At 43.0% G+C, this 26468-nt stretch overlaps 1 protein-coding gene across 4 annotated transcripts in view; it reads left to right on the forward strand.

Moving 5' to 3' along the window:
* Nucleotides 1-26468, forward strand: part of THRB (thyroid hormone receptor beta) — a 186135-nt gene that overhangs the window by 108645 nt on the left and 51022 nt on the right. For all 4 annotated transcript variants that reach the window (XM_088653758.1, XM_035128990.3, XM_060280665.2 and 1 more), the window contains one exon: nucleotides 15415-15479. In XM_088653758.1, coding sequence (XP_088509884.1) covers nucleotides 15473-15479 — 7 coding nt within the window. In that variant the 5' untranslated portion in view covers nucleotides 15415-15472. The remainder of the gene's footprint in view (nucleotides 1-15414; nucleotides 15480-26468) is intronic.

Below are 26468 nucleotides of genomic sequence, written 5' to 3' on the forward strand. Positions count from 1 at the left end.
CAGTTCTGGCCCTTCTCAGGTGGATGCCATTGCCATTATAAGAAAACAAGGGAGGTGTTCATGGTGAGTTCCAGCACCTCTTTTTCTAGAAAGAAAGAAAAAAGCCCTGGAGATTGTTGTTGTTGTTTAGTCGTTTAGTCGTGTCCAACTCTTCGTGACCCCATGGACCATAGCATGCCAGGCACTCCTGTCTTGCACTGCCTCCCGCAGTTTTGTCAAACTCATGTTCGTAGCTTCAAGAACACTGTCCAGCCATCTCGTCCTCTGTCGTCCCCTTCTCCTAGTGCCCTCAATCTTTCCCAACATCAGGGTCTTTTCCAGGGAGTCTTCTCTTCTCATGAGGTGGCCAAAGTATTGGAGCCTCAGCTTCAGGATCTGTCCTTCCAGTGAGCACTCGGGGCTGATTTTCTTCAGAATGGAGAAGTTTGATCTTCTTGCAGTCCATGGGACTCTCAAGAGTCTCCTCCAGCACCACAATTCAAAAGCATAAATTCTTTGGCGATCAGCCTTCTGGACCCCAAAAATCCATCTTGATGGGAGCATGTACTGCAGACCCGCCCTGACTCTTTCTTCCCATCCCTCCATCAGCTTTAAGTATAGGAGTTGCTTCCTTCCTGCCAAGAACTGAGGAAAGGCTGATGTCTTGCACCTTAACAGCCCCACCCCCCAACCTCTGGCCTATTGCCCCCTTTATCTCTCCATCTCTGACCTATTGCTACCTTGATGGTTTCAGCTGTCAGCCCATGAGTGGGGAACCTTTTGAGTTCCATGGGCCCAATACTTACTAGTTCTTGTTTATGGGCCAAATTTGACATGTCCATTGCATTGCATTGTTATGCTATCACATGCTTTTGACACCTGTCAAAATCCCTTCTGCCACAGTCTTAAAGTTTCCCGGCATCTCCGCGTAGGTGCTGGGAGAGGCCGTGGACTGGGAGCTACTGGCAATCAGGGTAGAGATCTCATGGAGGCCTGGCGAGGCCCTGAGTCACCAGCTGATTGACAAGTTATGTCACCTGATTGGTGAATAGTTGCCTGGTGGGCCAAGATTGGACCACAGGCCAGGATTCCCCAACCCCTGGGGCAGCTCAATTAGTAGAGCATGATACTCTTAATCTCAGCGTCATGGGTTTGAGCTGCATGTTGGGCAAAAAATTCCTGCATTAATAATAATAATAATAATAATAATAATATTAATAATAATAAATTTTATTTCCCTAGCCACTCTGGGCAGCTCCCAACAGAACACTAAAAACAGAATAAAAGATCAAACGTTAAAAATTTCTGCCTTCAGATGTCTTCTACAAGTCAGATAGTTGTTTATTTCCTTATTCCACAGAGCAGGCACCACTACCAAGAAGGCCCTTGCAGGGGGTTGGGCTAGATGACCCTTTTGGTCCCTTCCAACTCTACAATTCTATGTTTCTGTGCCTTAAGCTCTTAAGAATTTAATAAGTCACAGCATCCTGCAGAAATGACAAAGCCATATTTGGAGCACTGCATGTCTACCACTACAAAGCCATAGTTTGGAAAGGGAAATGAGAGCACCTCGCTGTCAAGAGACACACTTGGGAGTTAAATATGCAACACAGTTGAGGCTCAGGATTGTGACCCAGTTTCTCCTTCTCTTGGCCTCCTGTTTTGAGGCTTTCAGAGCTACAAGCAGCCTGTCTCATGCAGCAGAAAGCCTGGCTCTTGCTTTTGAAACCTAGAGTCGACTTCCCCCGTCTCTAGGTTATTAAATTCATGTGAAAACTTGAGCGAGTGAGTCAGAAGCTATGTGAGTGTGGTTGAGTATGCAAGCCCTTGGGTAAACAAGAGGGATAAATATAGTTGATAGCTTGTGTGCACTAGCCTGGAAAACTGACGATCTCACTGACTGAAGGCAAACTTTCATCACACTGTCCTCCTCACCTTTTCTGCCGAGACTGTGCCGCATAGAATGCTCTGTGCATGCATGCGCTGTGTGCCCCTGCCAGAGAGAGCGAGAGTTCTGTGTGCTCTTTCACTTTTACGAGGCTACCTTATTTACACCGACATTGGTATGTAGATACAGGGCATATGTCATAAAGTTCACTGGGCTTCCACTGGGGACTCTGAGTCAGGCATTGGCTCCATGCAGTGTTGGCTCTGCTGCTTGGGGAAGAGAAATCCCGCTGGCTATTTGCTTCATTCATTCATTTAGACAAAGTAATAATCATAAATAATAATATAAATGTGCACCCCACCACCAAGACCATTCCATTGTAACTATCCAACCTCCCAAAACGTCAACACCTCTTGCGATGGTTTGACCCCTTTCCGTTTTAACAGTAAAAATTCTACAAACACGCTCCATATCTCCTCAGAATCATTTCTCCTGCATATTCCCCATCTTACCTAACGGCACCACTAATAGCTGTATCCCACGCCTCTTTATACCATTCTCCCATCTTATATTCCGCTCTCCCCTTTCACTTCCTGGCTATAATAATTCGTGCAGCTGTCAGTAAATTTGTGGGCAAGTCCTTCATAGCCTGTGAACCTTCCACCCCATTGTAAATTGATAATAATGCTACCTCTGGACTTTTGGTCAGCTTTAATCCAGTGGCTTCTGTTATCTCCTTGAACACCCTTTGCCCAAAAAATTGCACAAATTTACACCCCCACCACATGTGAACATACCCTGTTTCTCATATTTTAAGGCATCCCCATAAAATAAGCCATAGCAGGATTTTTAAGCATTCAAGGAATATAAGCCATACCCCGAAAATAAGACATAGTGATAGGAGCAGCAGCAATGCCGGCCGCGGCAGGAGGAGGAGGAAAAAAATAAGACATCCCTTGAAAATAAGCCATAGTGTGTTTTTTTGAGGAAAAAATAAATATAAGACATGTCTTATAATATGAGAAACACGGTAATTCCCTGTTTCCTGGCACCCATTCCAACAGGGTATTCACTTTTGCCAGTCCTGAATAAGGCAGAGGTCACCTGCAGCTGGAGCAGGGTAGAGGTGGCAGCTAAGACCCTCAGGGGCACCCAGAAATGAGGATTCCCCACTGAGTTACACCAGTGACCAGGAGACAGAAGGATTTTATAGCACACCTGGGAGCCTCAGCTCTTCCCGGAACCAAGCAGCCTCAGATCTGGAGTACACTTCAATGCTAGCCTTATCCCAAGTAAGGATTAAAAGAGCCAGGAGGTTCTGTCTGCCATGTGGGCACTGCATCCTTGGACTTTCACACAGGTCTGATCACCTGCCAGGGACCGGCAGGATGCTGGCGAGTGTGCAGCAGGGTAAGGGGGACTGGCGTCTGACTTGGGAGGAGGGGGGAGTGGTTTGTGGGGACCTGTACTACCCAGGAGGCAAGAATCAGAGGCAGGGGAAGCTTCAGAGCTAGAGGCTGGAGCACAGGATGGGTTGGTAGAAGAGGAGGAAGAAGGCAAGTGAAGGACTGGATGCTTCCCTACCCTCTTCTGCACCACTGTCTCCCAGAACCAAGAGGGGACTGAAAAGAGATGAGCAGAGGAAGTTTTCACGCAGGCATAGTCTCCAGCTGTGCATGGGCAGCCCATCGTGGGAAGCTACATAAACTGATGGAGGGGGAGTGTCAGGGGCTGGACTGAGGAGGAATGGTGGGTACTGCCCCCTCTTCTCCTGGTCCTTCCCAAGAACAGGAGGAAGGTATTGATTTAGATCATTGGTTTGCAGAAGGGTTCAGAGGCTGCAGGGGGCATTGGAAAAGAAGAAGAAGAAGAAGAAGAAGAAGAAGAAGAAGAAGAAGAAGAAGAAGAAGAAGAAGAAGAAGAAGAAGAAGAAGAAGAAGTGCTGGAGGAGAGACAGCTGACAGACTCAGTGTCCATGGAAAGCATTCCTGACCCCCCCCCTCCTCCCAGGACCAGATGGGCATTGAGGGTAGGAGAACAGAGAGCTCAGAAGCAGAAGGCTTAGATTAGCCGACGCAGAGGTGACATTGTATAGGGAACATAGCTGTCAACTTTTGGATTTGAAAATAAGGGATCAGCAGCCTCACCTGTCCCTGGGACAGTCTACTCTACGGTATATCTAACAATCCAGGATAGCAGTGGAGTTTCCCGCAAAAAAGGGAGGGTTGACAGCTGTGGCTTGGAATAAAGGCGTTTCCTGCAAAAAAGGGGGGGGGGGTTGACAGCTATGATAGGGAAGACGAAGGGGGAGTGGGACTTTACTTGGTGCAACGCCATTTCTAGAGAGAGACCGCATTCCTTTGTGTCTCGCTGTGATTATTGAATAAACTTAATTGGTAAGAACTCACCTTTCTTATCTGCTTCTTTGCTGCCACCAGGGGAAGGATCTGATTCCCTGAAGCCTGACAGGGGGTGGTCCTCTGTCGCTGCAACTGCTCCATAAGAGCACCAACCAATAGGTCTCCAGAACTGCGTAGAAGCGACTTTGACAATAAAGAGTTAACTCTCTGCCGTGTGCATTCCTCGGTTGGGAAGCACCTTTGACATCACCTCCGCTCCTGTGGGCTTGTGGGTGTAGCAATTTGCCAAATACCTTAATCATGTCCCATCATTTAAACTAAATACCTAAGGAAAAAATTATGCTGATCATGCAAAGTAGTTCCATTCTTCATGGAGGTAATATTGAATGAGATGTCCTGGGAGCTGCTGTGCTATACAGAGATACATTGGAATTATGATAAAATCCCCGGCTTTGCTTCGATCACATGCCACATGTTTCTTCCATGCATAGACAGATGATGATGATGGTGGTGATGATGTGGTTTTACATAGAATAGAAAAACGGTTACAGTCTGAGAGAGCCAGAAAAGGGTGTGTGAAAACTCTGACTAGTGTTTTGTTTTTATTACACAGTGTAGGCAGAATTACATTTAAATAAAGCATTTATTGGGTGTTAAATTTCTGTGTCTCTTTATTAGTGTCTTTTGGCACAGGAAGCAATGCTACATTTTAAATAGTAGTAGTCACTAGGTCTTGGGGTGGTAGTGTAGAATTTTCAACTCTGTAGAACCTTTAGGATTTTTTGTTTACCAAAAGGAAAAAATAAATAAATCTGTTTTATATGAACCTGTATTTTTGATCTCTTACCTTCTGCTTGTGTTTTTCTTTAAACATTTCGTTTTTGATAGTAGATTACACTGGGTGATTTTTTAAAAAATGAAAAAAAGTTCCATTCTCCTTAACAGAATATAACTTTAAAAAAATGAATACTTAATTGTGAGTTTGCAGACATTAAAATATTTTCAATATTCCATGTATACATTGCAGACATATATTAAAGCAAAACAAAATCTTAAGTTGAAGTGCTAAATTAGTATCCTTCTGTTTACTAATTTATTGGTAGAACATTTGGTACATTACGCGTAGTAATATCTAACTGAATAATCAGTGCTGTAGAGAAAATTTATATTATTAACCGAAAGGTTTTAATATATTTTTTTCCCTGTATGCTGTTACACACTCCTTAACCTATTTGCTTTTCTTCATGTCTGAACATGAGGGAAATTAAATTGTAAAAGAGGGTGTGAATCGTTGTAACTCTGTATTTCTGTGCCATCTTGTTTCCACTGTGCCAATTTTTGGATGAGTTGCAAAGAAAATTTGATCATCTCCGAGGATTGTAAGGCATAAAGCACACACAAACTCATTATTACGAAACTACCTTCATAAAATCACTTTTTTCTGAATTAGAATTTTAGGGTGTAGCTGCAAAGGAAGCTTGCATTTGCTAGTTGGGGGAAAAAAACCCAACATACTTCTGTTCCAGGCATCAAGAGACAGTGAATTATTTGTTAAACAGGCATGCCCTTTCACGAGCCTTTGACAACCTATAAGGCTGGGCCAAAGTATTTGGCATATGTTTCTGTCAATTTGAGGGGCAGTGTTAAGTGCCCTAAAATATTTGGGTGCTATATTTCAGCAGGTGATAGTTGTTAAAAGATTGCTTCTTGATGCAGGACTGCTCTGGAATACAGTGGTACCTCGGTTTACAAACACAATTGGTTCCGGAAGTCCGTACTTAACCTGAAGATAACTTTTCCCATTGAAAGTAATGGAAAGTGGATTAATCCGTTCCAGGCAGGTCCGCGGAGTACTTAAACTGAAAATACTTAAACCGAGGTACGACTGTATTCTGAATGAGAAAACCCCTTTCAGTCAAAGGGGTGAGGGTCATATTTCTAAGGATCGTAACTCAGTTCTGGCACCTCTCAGGTGGGCGCCATTGCCATTACAGTGGAACCTCAGTTTATGAACACCTCGGTTTATGATTTTTCGGTTTATGAATGCTGCGGACCCATCTGGAACGGATTAATTCATTTTCCATTACTTTCAATGGGAAAGTTCGCTTCAGTTTATGAATGCTTCAGTTTATGAACAGTCTTCCGGAACCAATTACACCCATGCTTCAGTTTATGAACGCTTCAATTTAAGTACTCCGCGAACCCGTCTGGAACGGATTAATCCACTTTCCATTACTTTCAATGGGAAAGTTCGCTTCAGTTTATGAACGCTTCAGTTTAAGTACTCCGCGGACTGTCTGGAACAGATTAATCCATTTTTCATTACTTTCAATGGGAAAGTTCGCTTCAGTTTATGAACAGACTTCCGGAACCAATTGTGTTCATAAACCGAGGTACCACTGTATAAAAGAACGAGGAAAGTGGTGAGTTCTAACACCTCTTTTTCTAGAAAAATAGCACTGTGTGTATCCTGGATTGTAATCAGCAATATTCTTTTTCTCTTCCCATAAATGTGTACAGAATTATACAAGTGTGTACCTGTACAATTACATTAAATTGTTATTGTACCATTGCTGCATTTCACATTCCATTTGACATTTAAAGAAACAATTCACTTCGTGAAGCTAGGCACTGTGAAAATATAAATGCAGGAAGAAATTTAAGTTTACCATCCGGTTTCATTCAAAGGAATAGCTATTACCATAAAAGAGACCATATTTAGTTCTGTAAATTTAAATTGTGACCTTTTATACAAAGGTAATATAGCGCTAGGGTTTGAATGATCTGTCAAATGAGAACATTTCTTCCATATGAGAACAATAATATCAAATTGCTAACATTAATAATGAAAGGAATACGATTTTAATTGCAGGTGTACCGGTAAATGTTTCAAAGATTAGCTGCTCTCCTATTTACTTTCTATATATACCATCTTGTACACCTCTCTCACTTCCCTTCTTACTTGCCTTTTCTCCAAACAAAAACTTCACCAGGTGCAGAAGACATGTGACTGTCACCTGAGGAACTGGACAAAGATTACATAGCTGATTCACTGATCTAATAGATTACATCAACCATATGACTTTTGCCTATGTGAAAATTGCCCAATCCATCTCTTTCACTTTACAAAGTTTCTAATACACACACGTGGAAGAGTTCAAATAACCCCCAGAACATGATTTTTGATGCTGCGCATGAAGTGAGGGCATTTTTAAACATACTTTCCACATACTTTATGTGGGCTGGTTCCCCAGATGAGGACCAAATCAAATAAGGCAAACATGAAGAGCTTTTGATAGGTGTTATTGAAACCAAGTCAGTAAAAATTGCATTTCTAAGAAGAAAAAGATATTGAAACAAGCAGCAGAGGAGGCAACCTCAGATTGTTCCCACTGGGCCTTCCATAAGTAGGCCAACAGCATCTTAGATCTTCTTCCTGCTCCATAGAGAATAAATGACACCAGTTTGCAGTACTTTGTGCTCATTCACCCATAAGGTAGACTTGAGGGATTCTAGCCTAATTGTGCATAACTTTTAAGCACGGAGAACTTTATACCATAGAAGTTCAGAAGCAGAAGCTTGACTGAAAGTACACTTTTCAAATTGTTGTTATGACGGTGCCTTTTCCCTCATTATTTTGGCATGTATGCACATGGTGGGTGTATGGAACCCATTTATTATTATTATTATTATTATTATTATTATTATTATTATTAGAATCATAGAGTTGGAAGAGACCACAAGGGCCATCCAGTCCAACCCCCTGCCAAGCAGGAAACACCATCAAAGCATTCCTGACATATGCCTGTCAAGCCTCTGCTTAAAGACCTCCAAAGAAGGAGATTCCACCACACTCCTTGGTAGCAAATTCCACTGCCGAACAGCTCTTACTGTCAGGAAGTTCTTCCTAATGTTTAGGTGGAATCTTCTTTCTTGAAGTTTGAATCCATTGCTCCGTGTCCACTTCTCTGGAGCAGCAGAAAACAATCTTTCTCCCTCCTCCATTATTGTATATCTGTTCTGTGGCAGGGTCACTGATGTGATCTACCTTAGGGGAGCCCACAGCCCAGTGGCAGATCCTTCCCTACTTACTGGAGAAGAATAGTCTAAAACACTTTCCCCTTCCTTAGATGTCTTCTAAAGGTTGTGAAGTTACTTATCTCCGTGCTTGTGGGTCACATAACTCCATACCTTCCAACATTTTTCCAATGGAAATAGGAACGTTCTAATGAAAAGGGAGACATTCCAGGATCAAATCAGAAACCGGGATGGTAAAACCAGCACTGTGCCTGGAAAATAGGGACACCTGGGAATGTCTGCTGTTAGTGTTTTTATGTGAGGGCTTTTTAAAAAAAGATATGTGGATACAGTATTTGTTTCTCTCTTACTCTTTTGAATGACTGAGTATTCTGAAAAACCATGTTGGAAAACTTTTTGAATTACTCAGATGAAAAATCTTCTAAAGATCTGGCTGAGAATGTATTTTTTTCATATATATAAAATGAAACCGTTCTTTTCAACTGCTTGTGCATTTCAGTAATTTCAACAGGAGGCTGAGGGACAAACTGATCTGTGAGTGGACCTCCCAGGGTAATTTTATTAACTTCAAAGCAAATAATTGGGGGGTTGCTGCTAATTTTGACCCTGGAAGTGGTGATGGAGGACAAGTTTTAAGTTTTTCCTTCTGCTGTTTCCCTGATTAAAATCATCTGTCCCTCTGGAACTGTGATTAGGCTGGCTGGCGTTGGAGTGGGGGGCAAAAGGCAGGTGTCCACATTGAGAATTTCAGCATGGGAGCGGAAGGCATGTGTCCCTTCTCTCTTCCCTCCCCCTTGCCATATCCCACTTCATCCAACAGTCTGGATGAAGGTGTGTGGAGAACCAGAACAGAGAAAGTAGGGGTGGTCTTGCTCTCCCCTCCACATATTCTGGATGCATGGTTCACATTGTGTAAACAGGACTTCTGCGTTCTGATCTTCCCCTATCCCGAAATCTTATAGAATCATAGAGTTGGAAGAGACCACAAGGGCAATCCAGTCCAACCCCTTGCCAAGCAGGAAACACCATCAAAGCATTCTTGACATATGCCTGTCAAGCCTCTGCTTAAAGACCTCCAAAGAAGGAGACTCCACCACACTCCTTGGCGGCAAATTCCACTGTCGAACAGCTCTTACTGTCAGGAAGTTCTTCCTAATGTTTAGGTGGAAGCTTGTTTCTTGTAGTTTGAATCCATTGCTCCGTGTCCGCTTCTCTGGAGCAGAGGAAAACAACCTTTCTCCCTCCTCTATATGACATCCTTTTAAATATTTGAACATGGCTATCATATCACCCCTTAACCTTCTCTTCTCCAGGCTACACATACCCAGCTCCCTAAGCCGTTCCTCATAAGGCATCGTTTCCAGGCCTTTGACCATTTTGGTTGCCCTCTTCTGGACACGTTCCAGCTTGTCAGTATCCTTTTTGAAATGTGGTGCCCAGAACTGGACACAGTACTCCAGGTGAGGTCTGACCAGAGCAGAATACAGAATACAGAGCAGAATCTGTCTTTTCCTTTCAATCTTCGGAATGTTTCAGGGAGAATAAAGGTGTAGGGAAAAGCTATGCACTCTGACTTGATCTTTAAATTCTGTGTACAGTCACAGAAGGGACGCATGTGACCCGGAGACGTTCCCCTGCTATTAGTTCGTCGATTGAATTTTACGAAAACAACTACCAGATTTTTAGAAGACATCTGAAGGCAGCCCTGTTTAGGGAGGCTTTTAATGTTCAATAGACTATTGTATTTTACTTTTCTGTTGGAAGCCGCCCAGAGTGGCTGGGGAAACCCAGCCAGATGGGCGGGGTATAAATAATAAATTATTATTACACTATTATTATTATCTGAGTAGGCCCAATGTATCACCACAAGAACTGGTTGCATGCCCACCAAAGGTATATAGAAAGCACATTTAAAGCACATACATTCCCCCAAAGAATGCTGGGAACTGTAGTTTACCCCTCACACTGCTAAAGTTTCCAGCATTCTTTGGGGAAATGTACAGTTGTGCTTTAAATGTATTTTTAGTTCTGCCCAAAGTTGTTGAGTTTCTTTGAGCTATTTTTATGGGAAGTTGGCAAAAACGGCACTGCCGCCATACGTCCGGATTTTCCCGGAGATTTGGCCGGTTTCCAGCCGGACTCTGCTGCCAACTCCAGTATACTGGATATCCCAGACGTATGGCAACCCTCAAAGTTGCCTTTGTCTTAAAAAAAAATCATGTATGCACTTTTTGGAGAAGATTTTTTTTAAAGGTAAGACAGCCAGTTAGAGATTATGATTCATGTGTCTTCTAATAAAGTTGCCTAAAAATTGTTGTATTGCCAGTTGACATTTTATTAGCCTTTTTCCAGAGCTAGTGAGTAATTCACTATGCCCTGGAAATGATGACAGAAAACAACTTATCATTTACTGACTGCGCAAAGAACGGTAATGAAAATTAACACAGAAGATAAACTGTCCCTTATTGACATTTAAATGAGAGCTAATGTGTTCTGAATCGATTCAGCGAAAAACAAGGAAAGTTTAACGTCAAACGTGTCTTTTGTTATGAAAGGGCAGTGAAGAAAATTCCATCTGCTATCACTAAAATTTTAAACAAAATTTCCGCTTTCACTTGGAATGAGAGAAACTGTGCCTCATTCATGAGATAAATTATTTAGAGCACCTCTGCGAGTCTCTGAGTAAAAAGAGGGGGGGGAGTTGGACCAGTGGAAAATAAGCTAAATAGGATGTCTGTGTTCCGGAAGGATTGTAACTGGAGAACATATTGCATTTCTTAAACCATTTTTCACTGCTCTTCATTATCGGTATTGCGCATACAGAAACTAGGGTTACCCATATGGATAGCAAAATATGGAATGTCTTGTCAGAACAATGTCTTAATAGACAAATGCAGTAGTGACATGCTCTTTAATGTATTACTCTTGTTGGGAAACAAACCTTTCCGATTTCAGCGTAAACATACTTTTACCATTGATCTACATGATTCCAGTGTGGGTGGATGAGTAATGTTCATTTACTAATTGCGCTGAATAGTCTCGCTCTTCTGTTCAGAGTCTATTTGTAGGAAGTACCGCTGGAGCAAGGTACATAGCCTCCACTGCATGGCCTTGATAAGTAAATGCTCTTTTCCGTATTAAAAATAATTTCAGATTTCGAGTGAATTAACCGTTTCTCACCAGTCCATCTCTACCCCATTTTGAGAAGGTCTGGTTTTTAATGTTAAGCATTCAATGGCAGAATGCCATGCAAACCCTAATGTAAACTGATTTATATTAAGGGATTGATATAGTATAGCACCTCGTAACAACACATTGATTTTCCGGGCTGAAAGAGATAGCAAAAGAAGGTTTGGTTGCTAAAGTGTTATCAAAGCTTTTCCCCATTCCAAATGGAATGCTACCTTCCTTATATATTGTTTACATGCTAAATTCTGGCTACTTACTGTATGAACAGGATGTCTTCCAAAAGAATAATATCAGATACCCACAGGGGGGAGCTAGAGGATAATATCCCTCATAAATATCATGGAGGGATTCCTCACTGGAAATAATCTAAGTAGAAAGAATGTCCTGTTTCATTTGCTGGGCTTCTTCGTGGGAATTTATTTTTTTATTCATTATATTAATAGGACAATGCTATGCTTTAAAGGAAGCCCAAGCGGTGCATTAAAACACACAAATAATGAATTTTATTGCATTCTGATGCATTATACGAATCCACTCAAAATAAACTTCTCCCCAAACAGCTGTTTCTTAAAAGTAGAGCAGGATGTAAGAAATAAGTGCATTAAACTAATAATGAACTAAACTAGAAAGAACAGCATTTCAGATCTTCCCTACAGCCCCTAGGGAAAGCCTTTGAGACATTAAAGGGTTGTTGTTGTTATTATTAGCAAAAGCTTGTAAAGGAAGTACCGTATTTTATCGTGTATAAGACAACGTTTTTATTATTATAACTAAATGTTCACAATTGGTGTTGTTTTATACACGGATAGTGCAGAGGGGGGTGGGCGATTGTTAGCAGCTGCAAGCATGAGATTGTCTGGTGAGTGGGCAGGTGATTGGTGGCTGAGGCAAGGCCTGCTGTCAATTGGCTGCTGCTGTGGCAATTGAGCAGTTGATTGGCAGCGGCTGGTGGCAAGCAGACAGATGTTGGGCGGCTTCTGGGAGGCTTGTGATTGTCAGTGGCGGTCAGGCGGGTAAGCGATTGTTGGCAACTCTGGGCAACTCCCCCCCTCCCCCAAAGCTAAACAACTGGGCAATTTCCTTCCATTTCTTTAATTTGGATCCCCCCAAAATAGGGGACTTATACACAGGCGCATGTTATACACGGTAAAATACGTTAGCTAGACCTCGTTTTCTTGAAAGCAAATTTCATCACTATAACAAACACACAGTATGTCTTTCATTCCAGGAGAGTCTGAACAGCATCCTAAAAATGTGATTGACAGGGCTACTACTAGCAAAAACTGTAAAACGCAATATAACCCCCTTGCCAACTTCCAAGATGATGACAATGATGATGTGATACAAGCTTCTATCAGCTGTGAGCATCTCAAATGTATCTCAATTTAGAGGTACTGGCCTGGTTTACATGTAACACTAGCCAAGTGCAGGCTACCAGAGGGGATATAATATATTTATTTATACCAGGGGGCAGCAAACTTTTTCAGCAGGGGGCCGGTTCACTGTCCCTCAGACCTTGTGGGGGGTCGGACTATATTTTGAAAAATATATGAACGAATTACTATGCCCCACAAATAACCCAGAGATGCATTTTAAAAAGGACACATTCTACTCATGTAAAAACATGCTGATTCCTGGACCGTCTGCGGGCCAGATTGAGAAGACGATTGGGCCGCATCCAGCCCCCGGGCCTTAGTTTGGGGACCCTTGATTTATACCCTTCCTTTTCCCCAGACACAGCTAAAAACATAGGGAAAAACCGTCATTAAAAACAATCATTGATAGAATTAAAACTACATCTATCTGTATAAAAGCTATTAAAAACATACAAATGATTAAAATAGAAACAGCACGATACTAGCCCTTTCATTAGAAGCAGCCAATTCCAAGAATACTTGTTGGACCAAGTATTCACCTGTTGGCAGAACAACAAGGAGGGAGCCAGTCTAACATCTATATTATTTTTGTGGTGCCTGCCTGGTGTTTTTACATAAGTAAAATGTGTGCTTTTATTTAAAATGCATCTCTGGGTTATTTGTGGAGCATAGGAATTCGTTCTTTTCTTCCCCCCACCCAAAATATAGTCCGCCCCCCCCCAAGGTCTAAGGGACAGTGGACCAGCCCCCTGCCGAAAAAGTTTGCTGACCCCTGGCTTCAAGTGTCATTCATACCAGGGCTTGTGGTTTCTAAAAAGTGTATTTTTAGATACAGGTAGGTAGCCGTGTTGTTCTGAGTCGAAGCTCATACCAAAATATAAACTTAGTTGGTCTTTAAGGTGCTACTGAAGGAATTTTTGTATTTTTAGAGTAAAGGGACCTAGTCGTGACCAACTCTGGGGTTGCGGTGCTCATCTCGCATTATTGGCCGAGGGAGCCGGCGTACAGCTTCCAGGTCATGTGGCCAGCATGACAAAGCCGCTTCTGGCAAACCAGAGCAGCACATGGAAACGCCGTTTACCTTCCCGCTGTAGCGGTTCCTATTTATCTACAGTGGAACCTCGGTTTATGAACACCTCGGTTTATGAATTTTCGGTTTATGAACACTGCGGACCCATCTGGAACGGATTAATTCATTTTCCATTACTTTCAATGGGAAAGTTCGCTTCAGTTTATGAACGCTTCAGTTTATGAACAGACTTCCGGAACCAATTACACCCATGCTTCAGTTTATGAACGCTTCAATTTAAGTACTCCGCGGACCCATCTGGAACGGATTAATCCACTTTCCATTACTTTCAATGGGAAAGTTCGCTTCAGTTTATGAACGCTTCAGTTTAAGTACCCCGCGGACCGTCTGGAACAGATTAATCCACTTTCCATTACTTTCAATGGGAAAGTTCGCTTCAGTTTATGAACGCTTCAGTTTATGAACAGACTTCCGGAACCAATTGTGTTCATAAACCGAGGTACCACTGTACTTGCATTTTGATGTGCTTTCGAACTGCTTGGGTGGCAGGAGCTGGGACCGAGCAACGGGAGCTCACCCCGTCACAGGGATTCGAACCGCCGACCTTCTGATCAGCAAGCCCTAGGCTCAGTGGTTTAACCCACAGCACCACCTGGGTCCTCATTTTTTAGAGTACTAGGTGCCAATAAGGAACGAACATGCCTCATTTTATATTAAATTTATGGGCCACGTTTCAGGTAGTGGAGCTTGTCATTTACTTTTTGAGGGAGGAAAGCTATGTTAGCAAAGGAAATGCAGTGCTATGACGATGCCATGCCAGGTCAACTGGGAATGCAAGCAGAAGTGTTATTGGTATACAGTGGTACCTCGCAAGATGAAAATAATTTGTTCTGTGGGTCGTGCCATCTTACGAAAATTTTCGTCTTGTGGAAACAAATGGCAGACGGCAAAAAAAAAAACAGCTGGGGAAAAATCGTCTTGCGAGACGTGGCAATAGAAAGCTTCGTCTTGCAAGGCAACAAAGAATCGCTTTTGTCTAGCGAGTCTTTCGTTGTGCGAGGCATTCGTCTTGCGAGGTACCACTGTACCTCAAGCTCTCTTCCCCATTCATTCTCATGAATGGGGAAGAGCATCCCATTCATTCTCATGGACCAGTTTCCATTGATACTTAGTGGTCTGGTATTGAGTTGTGTTTCTTTTGTTGTAATGGTCTAACCATTAATTCTTAGCCATTTTGAGGGGTTGGGGGCTGAAAGACAGGGTTAAGATAAATATTTAATAAATATATAGGGAACATGTGGCAAACATGTTGTTGTTGTTGTTGTTGTTGTTTTTGTTGTTAATACGGTACTACTTCGTGCCAAAATAAGCTTCTAAGCAGTTTGCAAAGTGTAGAAAGAAAGAAAGAAACTAAGAAAGAAACCCTTTACTGGTATTAATAAAACAGTCACATCAAAACATTGAAATGTCAATAATTAAAACAGCTGTTCTGTTTGTTCTGGTGTTCTGTTTGCTACACTTGTTGAAATTGTTCTCTTTTTAAATCCTTGACAGGTGATAACTGGTGAAAAAGAGAAATGAGAATGACTACCTTTTGCTGATTCCCAGCAGCATGTCAGGTATGTGAATTTATTTCGTACTGGTAAGAGCTTTTCTGTATCCCCCCCCCCAAGGTTGAGGTTCTGCAATACAAGCTGTAGTACGTAGAGCTCCATGTGACCTCATTTTCCCCAGTGCTCCATTCATCTGTTAATAATAATAATAATAATAATAATAATAATAATAATAATTTATTATTTATACCCCGCCCATCTGGTTGGCTCTCCCCAGCCACTCTGGGCAGCATCCAACAGAAAAATAAAACACAGTAATCTATTAATAAAAGCCTCCTTGAACAGAGCTGCCTTCAAATGTCTTCTAAAAGCCTGGTAGTTGTTTTCTTTTTTGACATCTGTTGGGAGGGTGTTCCGCAGGGCAGGCGCCACCACCGAGAAGGCCCTCTGCCTAGTTCCCTGCAACTTGGCTTCTCGCAATGAGGGAACCGCCAGAAGGCCTTCGGTGCTGGACCTCAGTGTCCGGGCAGAATGATGGAGGTGGAGACGCTCCTTCAGGTATACTGGACCGAGGCCATTTACGGCTTTAAAGGTCAGCACCAACACTTTGAATTGTGCTCGGAAACGTACTGGGAGCCAATGTAGATCTTTCAAGACCAGTGTTATGTGGTCTCGGTGGCCGCTCCCAGTCACCAGTCTAGCTGCCGCATTCTGGATTAGTTGTAGTTTCCGGGTCACCTTCAAAGGTAGCCCCACGTAGAGCGCATTGCAGTAGTCCAAGCGGGAGATAACTAGAGCATGCACCACTCTGGCTAGACAGTCTGCAGGCAGGTAGGGTCTCAGCCTGCGTACCAGATGGAGCTGATAGACAGCTGCCCTGGACACAGAATTGACCTGCGCCTCCATGGACAGCTGTGAGCCCAAAATGACTCCCAGGCTGCGCACCTGGTCCTTCAGGGGCACAGTTACCCCATTCAGAACCAGGGAATCCTCCACACCTGCCCGCCTCCTATCCCCAACAAACAGTACTTCTGTCTTGTCAGGATTCAACCTCAATCTGTTAGCCGCCATCCATCCTCCAACCGCCTCCAGGCACTCACACAGGACCTTCACTGCCTTCACTGGTTCTGATTTGAAAGAGAGGTAGAGCTGGGTATCATCCGCATACTGATGAACACCCAGCCCAAACCCCCTGATGATCTCTCCCAGCGGCTGCATGTAGATGTTAAAAAGCATGGGGGAGAGGACAGAACCCTGAGGCACCCCACAAGTGAGAGCCCAGGGGTCTGAACACTCATCCCCCACCACCACTTTCTGAACACGGCCCAGGAGGAAGGAGCGGAACCACTGTATAACAGTGCCCCCAGCTCCCAACCCCTCTAGACGGTCCAGAAGGATGTTATGGTCGATGGTGTCAAACGCCGCTGAGAGATCCAGCAGGACTAGTGACACTATGCACACCAGTGGTCCCCAAACATTTGGGAGCAACCGACAGCCCCCTCCGTTCCATAAACTCATCCCCCAGTACGCCTGTACTCCATAAAAAGCATTATTCAAAATAGTGGTTTACACAACCAACTAAAGATTCTAATAACACAGTTAAAATTCAAGACAGGGGACAATTAATTGCACGTTTATTCAAAATCTAATTAAAACTATTTAGTTGGAACTAATTCAATAAAATTGATGAACTTGATCCAGTGATACCAGCTTACCTGACAGAAACAAGTAGAAAGTTCCAGAAGGTTCCAGAACATTCGTTTATATATGGGAGTGCACTAGTGGAGCTTCTTTCTCCAGCACCGGGGGCAGAGAGCAGGCGGGGGCGGGGCTGGCGTGCATTCTGGGGGACGTGGCGCGCCACCCGTAGGGGTGTGGTGTGCGTTCTGGGGACGTGGCGGGGTGCCCATAGGGGCAGGGCGTGTGTTCTGGGGGCGGGGGACGCAGTGCGGGCGGGCAGGGGCAGCCGCCGTGGCGCCTTTTGAGATCACACTGCCCGGGGTGGAGCACCCCCATCGCCCCTCCCTTTCTACGCTCCTGTGGGAGTGGCATGCTTAAAGTGAACAGTAGGCCTTTCTGGAGATAGGCCTTTATTGCTCCTCTGTGACCTTCTAACTTGAATACTCCAAACCCACCACCCCTTGCCACTTAGCACCTCCTTAGGTACCAAAAGGGTGGTTACCACCCACTTTGGGAATCACTGCTCTACACAGAGTGTTCCTTCATATTACACATTGTGTAGTAGTCCATGCTTGTTCTCAGGTTTTGTGTGCGTTGCAAGGCATCTGAGCATTGCATTCTGCACATCGCCACTGATGCAGTTTCCCTACCCATTTGAGAGGTGATGATGCTCATGTGAGCTTAATAATAATAATAAAGATGAAGCATTAGAAACTTCTCTAAACAGGGCTGCCTTCAGATGTCTTTTAAAAGTCAGATAGTTGTTTATTTCCTTGACATTTGGTGGGAGGGCGCCACAACCAAGAAGGCCCTTTGCCTGGTTCCCTGTCACTTCTCACCGTGAAGGAACCTCCAGAAGGCCCTCAGAGCTGGAGCTCAGTGTCAGGGCTGAAGGATGGGGGTGGAGATGCTCCTTCAAGTATACTGGATAAAATAAGGGGAAAGCAGGCAGGTTTTGCCTAGTTTCACAAAAAAAGATATTGGCTTCACTGTGCCCTACAACTATCTAAACAAGGAGAGGGAGAGCATTGCAAAGCTTTCGAACCGCCACCAAAAAGACCCTATCTCTTGTGCCTACCCATCAGTTCTCTAACGCTGACATGTCAGAAAGCAGGCCTATATCTTTATGGCACTTCTATAGTGATATATATGTATTTTTTAAAACTGTATAGGCCGGTCTGAGTTCTTCCTATTTTAATTACCTGCCACAAGACTACTGTGCAATTTATTCTTCATGTGGCAGTAGCAGCGGACCCATGTTGAGGGAAGATAATTCGCTTGAGCTTCTTCCTTTCTTTAAAAACATAAATGTGCATTTTTGCTACAAATTAACAATAATTTAGCATTGCTTGATTTGGCCCGTGGACATTTAGCTTCCAGGACTGACCTGGGTGCACCTATTGCCATAAGCCTGATTGCATTTGCCTTGGCTGATCTCTCTCACTGATGCCAACCCACTTCTTTGCCCTCAGATGCATGCATATTTTAGAGCGTAAAAAAGGGGAAGAAAACACCCCTTATCGCTTCCTGTAGTTCGTAAGCAAGGCTGTGTATCTGAGGATCTCTGCAAAATAACCACTCTCAGCCCCGCGGTTCCTAGAAGGCCATTGATATGGAGAAGATATCTAATTTGTGCATCTACAGAATTTTGAATTAATCGGGTTCTCCTGTTTAGCAGTCAGAGAAGATTTATTTTTTAAACTGCAGTGAGAATGCTTGGATGTGTGATTGCCCAACTTGCCATTCAGAAATGGGTGAACAATCTGCATGTTCTGAACTTTGTCTTTGTTCCTTCATCCTTTGTTTCTGGGCAAGTTAAAACAATAACATCTTAGAGGATTATACTTTGCCAGTTGAATGTTGTCTAGGACAAAGGACTGTTTCTATAAAGAAGAGATTAGTTTCTATAAATCTGCAGCATTCTTTTTGTGTTTTCCATCCTTATTTGTATGCCTAGACTATTATTTATGCTTCACACTTTGTGTGTGTGTGTGTGTGTGTGTGTGTGTGTGTGTGTGTGTGTGTACACACACACACTATACTTGCTGGTCTTCCATTCATTGTAAAGCTGCTGTAATGGCTTTTCTGTTGAACTGAAGGCTATTATATGTCTGCATTGTTAATATTCAGTGCAAATTACTCATGAAAGAACACCATGTTTTGAGGGCAGCTTTTATATAAAGCTTGTGTATTGTCTGTTAACTGCACCAAACGTTTATGGTGTTAGGTATTTTGGTATCAATGTTTCTAATCAGAAATATTACCATAAATGTGTAATTTATCAATCAGAGGCAATATAACAGATTATGCTGCGAGGCTCTGAGACTCACTGAATACTTTGCACATTCAGAATAGTGATATTTTAAATTACCACAAAGTGTAATTAATGACTTTATATTGTCTGGGGAAATAAGCTCCCGCAGGCAACTTTTTGATAGTTCCCTACCTGCACTTTTTACTAGTGGTGTTGGGAACATTGTGAAACAATTTGTTTTAGCTGTTGATCTGATCTCAAAAGAAAAGCGCGAGGTTCGTTTTGATGCAAGAGTCTGAAATTGTTTACCGCTGGACATCCCAGATTACCCAGTGCATTGATATTCAGAGCTCATAAGAAATTATTTTTAGACCTCTGTTTACATCTTCTGCGGTATTCATTGCTTCAGGTTACATTTACTGTAGGCTTCTTTGGTTCAGCCAAAAGTTTCATTATGGTCACTGAACAATTTCTCAAGACTGATATATGTACCCATTCTTAGAGCCTTATTCCTATAGAGGAAGAAGCCTAGGAAGAAAAAAATGTTCCACTTGATCCTGTTGAAAATGTGAAATATTGCTCCCAAATAATTGAGATGGAAATGGAAAGGACCATGCAAACCCTTTTCTGCGCACTGTTTTTTCTCAAATAGTTTATTCTGAGGACAGAGCCGACTTGTTGCCTAGCAATCAGTAAGTGTTTCCTTTCCTGGAACTGGCAAAACAAACAGATGGGGCTGAAATTCTATGGGAGTAGTAACTCACCCGCGAGGCATTTTTGCTATCTGAGGCATCTGCTGCCTTGCTCTCCCAGTCACTGCCCATCTCATCTTTGGTGGGATGTAGAAGGCACATGAGTTGGATTTAACAGCTGTGCACAGGGTGCCCTCCCTCCCTCCTGAAGCTACCAAACAACAACAACAACAACCCACATCCTCTCCTGTTAACTTCTGGAACAGGAAAGCTCTTAAATTTTGGGATTTCAGAATCTCATTTTTCATATTTTCTTTCATGTCGTTCTTATAGCTTTCATCTGTATCTTTGGGGGGGGGGTTGTAAGGAAGATATATTTAGAAAACAGATGCCCTCTTTCTTTGTTACACACAAATACCCAATTGATCCACAGCCTATCTCTGATACACCCAATAGATGATGCCACACAAACTAAGGAAAACAGCTGTTTCGCTGTCCCTATTTTTATTAGTTTTTTTTAAAGAGGCAAAAATCTCAGTAGTGCCATAATATGAATTTGTAGTTCAGCTTCTCCTAGAGAATCAGTGCAAGCAATACCATTCAAATGCCATAGTTTTTGCTCCATAAGATGCACCTGACCATAGGACACACCTAGTTTTTAGAGGAGGAAAACAAGGGGAAAATATTTTGCTTTCTTGAATTGTTCTAGCAGCCAACTCCTAGAGGCCTAGGTGCCTTTGCCCCCCCCATTAAATATTTGAGGAAGTTGTCCCCCCCATGTTGATGGGCATTGTTATTCATATAGTGTGCATGCACTTTGTCTTGAGATCAATTGCAGCGGTTCTCAACCTGTGGGGCCCCAGATGTTGTTGGACTACAACTCCCATCATCCCTGAGCTCTGGCCTTGCAAGCTAGGGGTGATAGGAGTTGTAGTTCAACAACATCTGGGGACCCACAGGTTGAGAAAGGCTGATATGGTATGTGAGGTGGGGCTTACCTGCCCCCCCAATATTTTATTCAAGTTGGAAGAGGAAGGGAGGGAGAGAAGGAAGGGGTGAGAGAGAGAAAGAAAGAGAGAGAAGGAAGGAAGGGGTGAAAGAGAGAGAGGGAGAGAGAGGGGGAAGCAACCCTCTCCGCTGTTACGGAAGCAGCCCGAGAGCCGGTTTCCCGCTGCACGCAGCTCTGGCTCTAGCCTTTGTTCTATAGGACGCACGGACTTCCCCCTTCCTTTTTGGGAGGGAGAAAGTGCGTCTTATGGAGCGAAAAATACGGTAAACATTTGGTATTAATTGAAAAGACTCACAATCGAAAAAGAAAAAGAGAGAGAGAGGTAGAAACTAAAAAAGAAAGATGCTCAGTGTTCACATGTGAGAACAGGCTCAGATGCACACATGAGATGTGATCCTTCCTCACATGGTCACTGCACCTGAGCACTGGGGGTCTCCATTGGCTCCCCTTTCCCACTCTGTGTGCAAGCACAAGTACGCATACAAATACCACAATGGGCTCTTGTGGGAGATGGAAAGTCTATGACTTATTAACTGAGTGAAGGGGGAAGAGCATGCATAGACCTCTCATTTCCCATAAAAGACACATTGAGCTGCCTAAGTGTACCAAGGTGCCCAAACTGAGGAGGGGAGTGAACCCATTCATGTGTGGGCAGTGGTTGTAACCAACGGCCACAAGGATTTCTCCATCTGCCCAGGGTGATGGGGGCTATTTCTCAGCATACAAAGGAATATGCTCATGTGTACATTGATGTAGGCATGAGACTGGTGCAAACATTCACTACATTTTTTTTTTTGGTGTTTAGATCCACTTAGAACAATATGCGGTATGTGCAGTTTTGTTTCCCTTGGAACGCCATTGTTAATTGTTTAACTAATGAATCTTGCGTGGGAGGGGAGACACCAACAAACATTATATATGCATTCACTGTATGAACTGTGATTGTTCTGGAAATCAAGCACTTCATCACATTGTACTGCAGAAAAGTTTTGTGTAGTACAAAAGAGGCACTACAACCTTCCCCCACAAAAAAAAATATCCTCATGCTAATGATTTTCCTCCCTATATGTCAGCAGTGTATTATTGTCTTAGTGAAATAGGAAATTTTGCAAAGTTCAAAGCCTGTATGTCTTGATGATTTCTTACAACATCCGTGTTTAAACATATTACAAACCTGACAGCAGCAAAAGTCATGACTAACAACGCTTAAAAACTCGGGAGACTTAGATATAAACCTCTTGAAAATAAAACCTTTCTAGCTTCTCTACAGCTTTCATGTGAAGTTGTAAATATATTGAGTGATTGGAAGCAGGACCTATAAACCTTTCAGGTTCAAATCTTGTGAATAAGCCTATACTTGGTTTACTATCCCCGTTAATTTCAAAGGTGTTTGCCATTTTTGATGGGGGCAACAGTATACCAACAGTATACCAGTATACCACCAAGTGTAGCAACTTGAGTGTCAGGAATTCAGCAACTGCAGGTTTGTACTGGCTACTGCTGAACCTCTGTGAGTCTGTCCTGCAGTCAAACATATCCATCACAAAAATCCCATGTTAACTATGTGTCAGGTACGTTGATTTATGCTTACATAAATGAATCCATGGTCAACCAAGGTCTTCTCACCAGTGAATCGCCTCAGGTCTTAGTTGTAGCACTTTTTGTGCCTTCCCATTTCTCTGATACCATATCACACCTTTTTTTGGGACTGAGATGCTGCTTCCAACAGAGACAACCCTTGCTATGGTTGGTTTGTTACCGCCATCTAAATCCAGAAGCAATCCAGACACAAGAGTTAGAGGCTGCAGAGGCACCAGCTGAGGAGCCGAACCAAGTTCAGGGCTTTGAGCTGGCCACTGGAGATCAGGGGACCACTCCAACTGAGGCTGGCAGAAAATCACACCCAGAGGAGGCCCCAGACCAGCAAAGCCAGAACCCAGGTCCTCACAGGTCCCTTCTCCTAGGGAGCCAGATACCTTCCACTGTACTTCACCAGTCCAGCATGAGCATGCTGGGCTCTGGAACAGACAGAAAGTGCCCATCTTTAGCTCAAAGAGTTGGCCCTTTCTGTCTCTGAAATTTTCCTTAGGGGTGAAATCTGGAGGCAGAGGCTTCAAATGCCTCAATCTGCTTCCCAACCCTTGTCGGAACAAGTTGCTCACTTGGAGCTATCCATGGTACTGCAGCTTCTGGCCTAGCCCTTACCTCAGGCCTCATCCTGCCTTGCCTCCAGTCTTGCCTCACTTCCAGCCTTGTCCTGCCTTGGCTCATCTGCTACTTTCTGTAGAATCGGACCGGAACACAACGTTATGCACATTTTTGAGGGGGAAAGCAACATATACAAGCACAAAGAGGTCCGTGGCTCCTAAAGAGGTGTGCAGCTTTAAAAGTGCACTCAGTGACTTGCATCAGTTTAGCTGCAGAAGCCACTTTTGCAATAGCAGCCAGAGTGGCGAGGCTGAGTTGTGAAGCCATGCATTCCTGACATCACCACCCTATCCTGCCTCAGCCCCATTGAGGTAGTCTGTAGCAGCACCAGGTTTTGCTAGTATACTGGCACATTCTTGCTATTGTACTGGCGCACCCCATGTTGTGCTAGCATAGTGGTGGCACAATGCCACAGACTGTGAAATTAAGTCATGTTCAACATGTTCAGGTTCAATGTCCACCGACCAGTCCCGAAGTGGGGATCTACTATAGATCTTCATTCTTTGGCCTGATCTCTAAAGCAACTGAAACTGGCTTTTGTGCATGGAAGGCCACTGGATTAAGATCAAGCCCACTCCTTCAACTCAACCAAAATGATATGGGCTTATTTGGCATTTTTATTTTACTTTATGGTGTGCACAATTAAAATATGTGCAAATGAATGTCACAGGAAAGTGCGGTCTTAAAATAGCTGTTGAACAAAAATACAGTTTCCTTATTGCTAATTAACGTAGAAACACATTTATGAAAAAAACACCTTTAAGGTGTCATATTTGTTTTCAAAGCAAATGCCATTACAGTCAAAGGAAGTTCTACTTAAAGTTCACTGCAAATTATTCTTAGTCTAGTCAGACACTTTCCTTAGGCACTTTTGCAGCCTTTTTATTATTGACCACGTCAAATTAGAAGGAGGTTGCAGTTGCTCATATTTTTCCTTGGCTTGCAGCTAGAAAATTATAGATTTAAAATGTGTGGCTACTAAACAAATATGGGAGAATGGCTCGTAGTTTTCCATACCACAATTGCAACTTGTGCATTTCTGCTTTATAGTTAAGTGCATTGCTTACCATTACCATTTTACATATATGTGAAGGGAAATTTCACTCAAGTGAAATTGTTCAAAACAGAATGCATAATAGATTCAAGTTAGTTTCTTGCAAATATATGCCCATCCTCATATCGCTTTTTAAAAAATGGCATTTTACAGAAACATCGGCCGTGACTAATAAAACCATCTGCATCAAATTTTCATGACTGGAAATTGCCTGAGACTTCTCTGAAGGAAACCATGACTAATATTATCTACATTGAAAGTTAGAGCTTTAGACATCTTTCATGTAATTTTTTTTCATACATACATTGCTGTTGAGTTACAACATTCCACTACCTCTGGCAGTGTGTAGCTGAATATACTTTAGCAAGTCTAAACTCTGCGAGATGCTCTACATTGCTGCTGCCTGCTACGTGCGTAAGGCCAGCAGGGTTAAAACCCTCAAGGTAGTAGGAGTGGCACCTGATTCTTGCGGCCACAAAGCCGAGCAGAGAGAGGCAATAGTAGCAGGACCGGAACTGCTAAGCGTGCCCACATAAGAATGTTGGCCTTAGGTAACAGAGTGTCCCTCAGGTCAGCCTACAATAAGAACAAAGTCAAACAAGGCTGAATCCTTGATGTTTTGTGTTTTAAGCATCTGAAAATTGTTCATGACCAGCTTCGACCCACAAGACCTCAAATGATCATAGGAGCAAGGCAATAAATGGATGGTAACTTGCCCAGGGCCCCATGTTCTAGACGTGGCGCTGGAGAAAGTTGCATCCGTTGGCTCTACCTGTGCACAATTAAACCTAACTGCCTTTGCTGGATTTCGTAGAAGGGAAACCGATGTGCTTAACAGCACCGAATGGAAACTGACCATGGTGGCTGAAAGTGCATGGCTGGAAAACCTCTGCCTTCTTCTGCTGGTGCATTCAGGGGGCGATGAATGTGAATTCCACCCGATCGAGAGAAGTGGGGGAACATTTGCTTTCCAGAACTCCACAGCTAAGCAAGATCTTGGCAATGCCAACCGCTTGTCAACCAGTGTTTGTCAAGCCTCTAGAACATGGCCTTCCATCCTGGGATGGACTGATGCACTTTCCTGGCAGAAAATACAAATGGAATATCCTAGACATAACAGACAGGGATTCATGTAAGAAAAGGCACTGTGAAAGTAACAATATGCTGAGAATCGGACACCAGCCTACACAATTCCTGCATGCTTCAAGAGCATGGACTAGCTCAGTGATCCTACCAGGCCACACAGATATGAATGTTGAAGGCATTACAAATGCCAAGGAATACCAAATGCAGGAGACAAAATGTAAAGGTAATTGGAATGATTATGCAAAGTGTAGCAGATCTTTATAATTCAGTATATGTGTGATCTAGTCAGGCTGTAAACAGTAAATTGCATTATATTAATAGAAGCTGTAGTAATCATCAACATTATTTTTCCCCCAAGCAATCATTATTTTAATTTGTCTTGCCTATTGTTTTACTGTTTAGAGTGGCTACATGTTCAGCTGTATATATTTTAGTGTTATTTTTCCTCTTTAAAAAAGCAAGTGCTAAGTAGAAGCATCAAATACACGCTATCACTTTCTAGCATCATGGATATATAATTTAATTAGTTGGTTTTTCTCCTCAGATTCATGGTCAGTTTGTTTACTGGCTGAATGTTAATAAGCAGTGAGCTGGCAGGAGCATATTGCGTCCTTTCTATTCTGTTTTTCCACCTGCAGACAGCCTCAAAAGATGTAATTATTTTATCTTTTTGGCAACAGAAGTGGCGTTTCATTGATATTCCTATTTTATTTTCACTGGAATATATAATCTGTTAATGTTCGTGCCTAAAAAAAGAAGTCTCCTGTCTCCTGCTGTGAGAGGAGGGGCGCCAGTAGCCAGTAGTTGTTTTCTTCTACTTAAACCCTTGCGTCACATCAGGAGGAAAGATTATAATGTCACAAAGGCTATCACCTCATGAAAAAGTTAAACTGGTTTAAGCACCTGATTTCTTCAGATTTGGGAGCCCTTTACCTCAAAATGCCTCCTTGCTAACAGATGTCAGGGGCTGATCGCTTTAACATCTTACTGAGGGCTGTCAGAAGACTCCCAGACAGTCCCACCAAGGCTTCTGTTATTTTCCATCCCGTTTCATTGCTAAATGTAAGAAAAC

The sequence above is a fragment of the Zootoca vivipara genome, chromosome 11, assembly GCF_965207765.1.
Source record: "Zootoca vivipara chromosome 11, rZooViv2.hap1.1, whole genome shotgun sequence".
Lineage (NCBI taxonomy): Eukaryota > Metazoa > Chordata > Lepidosauria > Squamata > Lacertidae > Zootoca > Zootoca vivipara.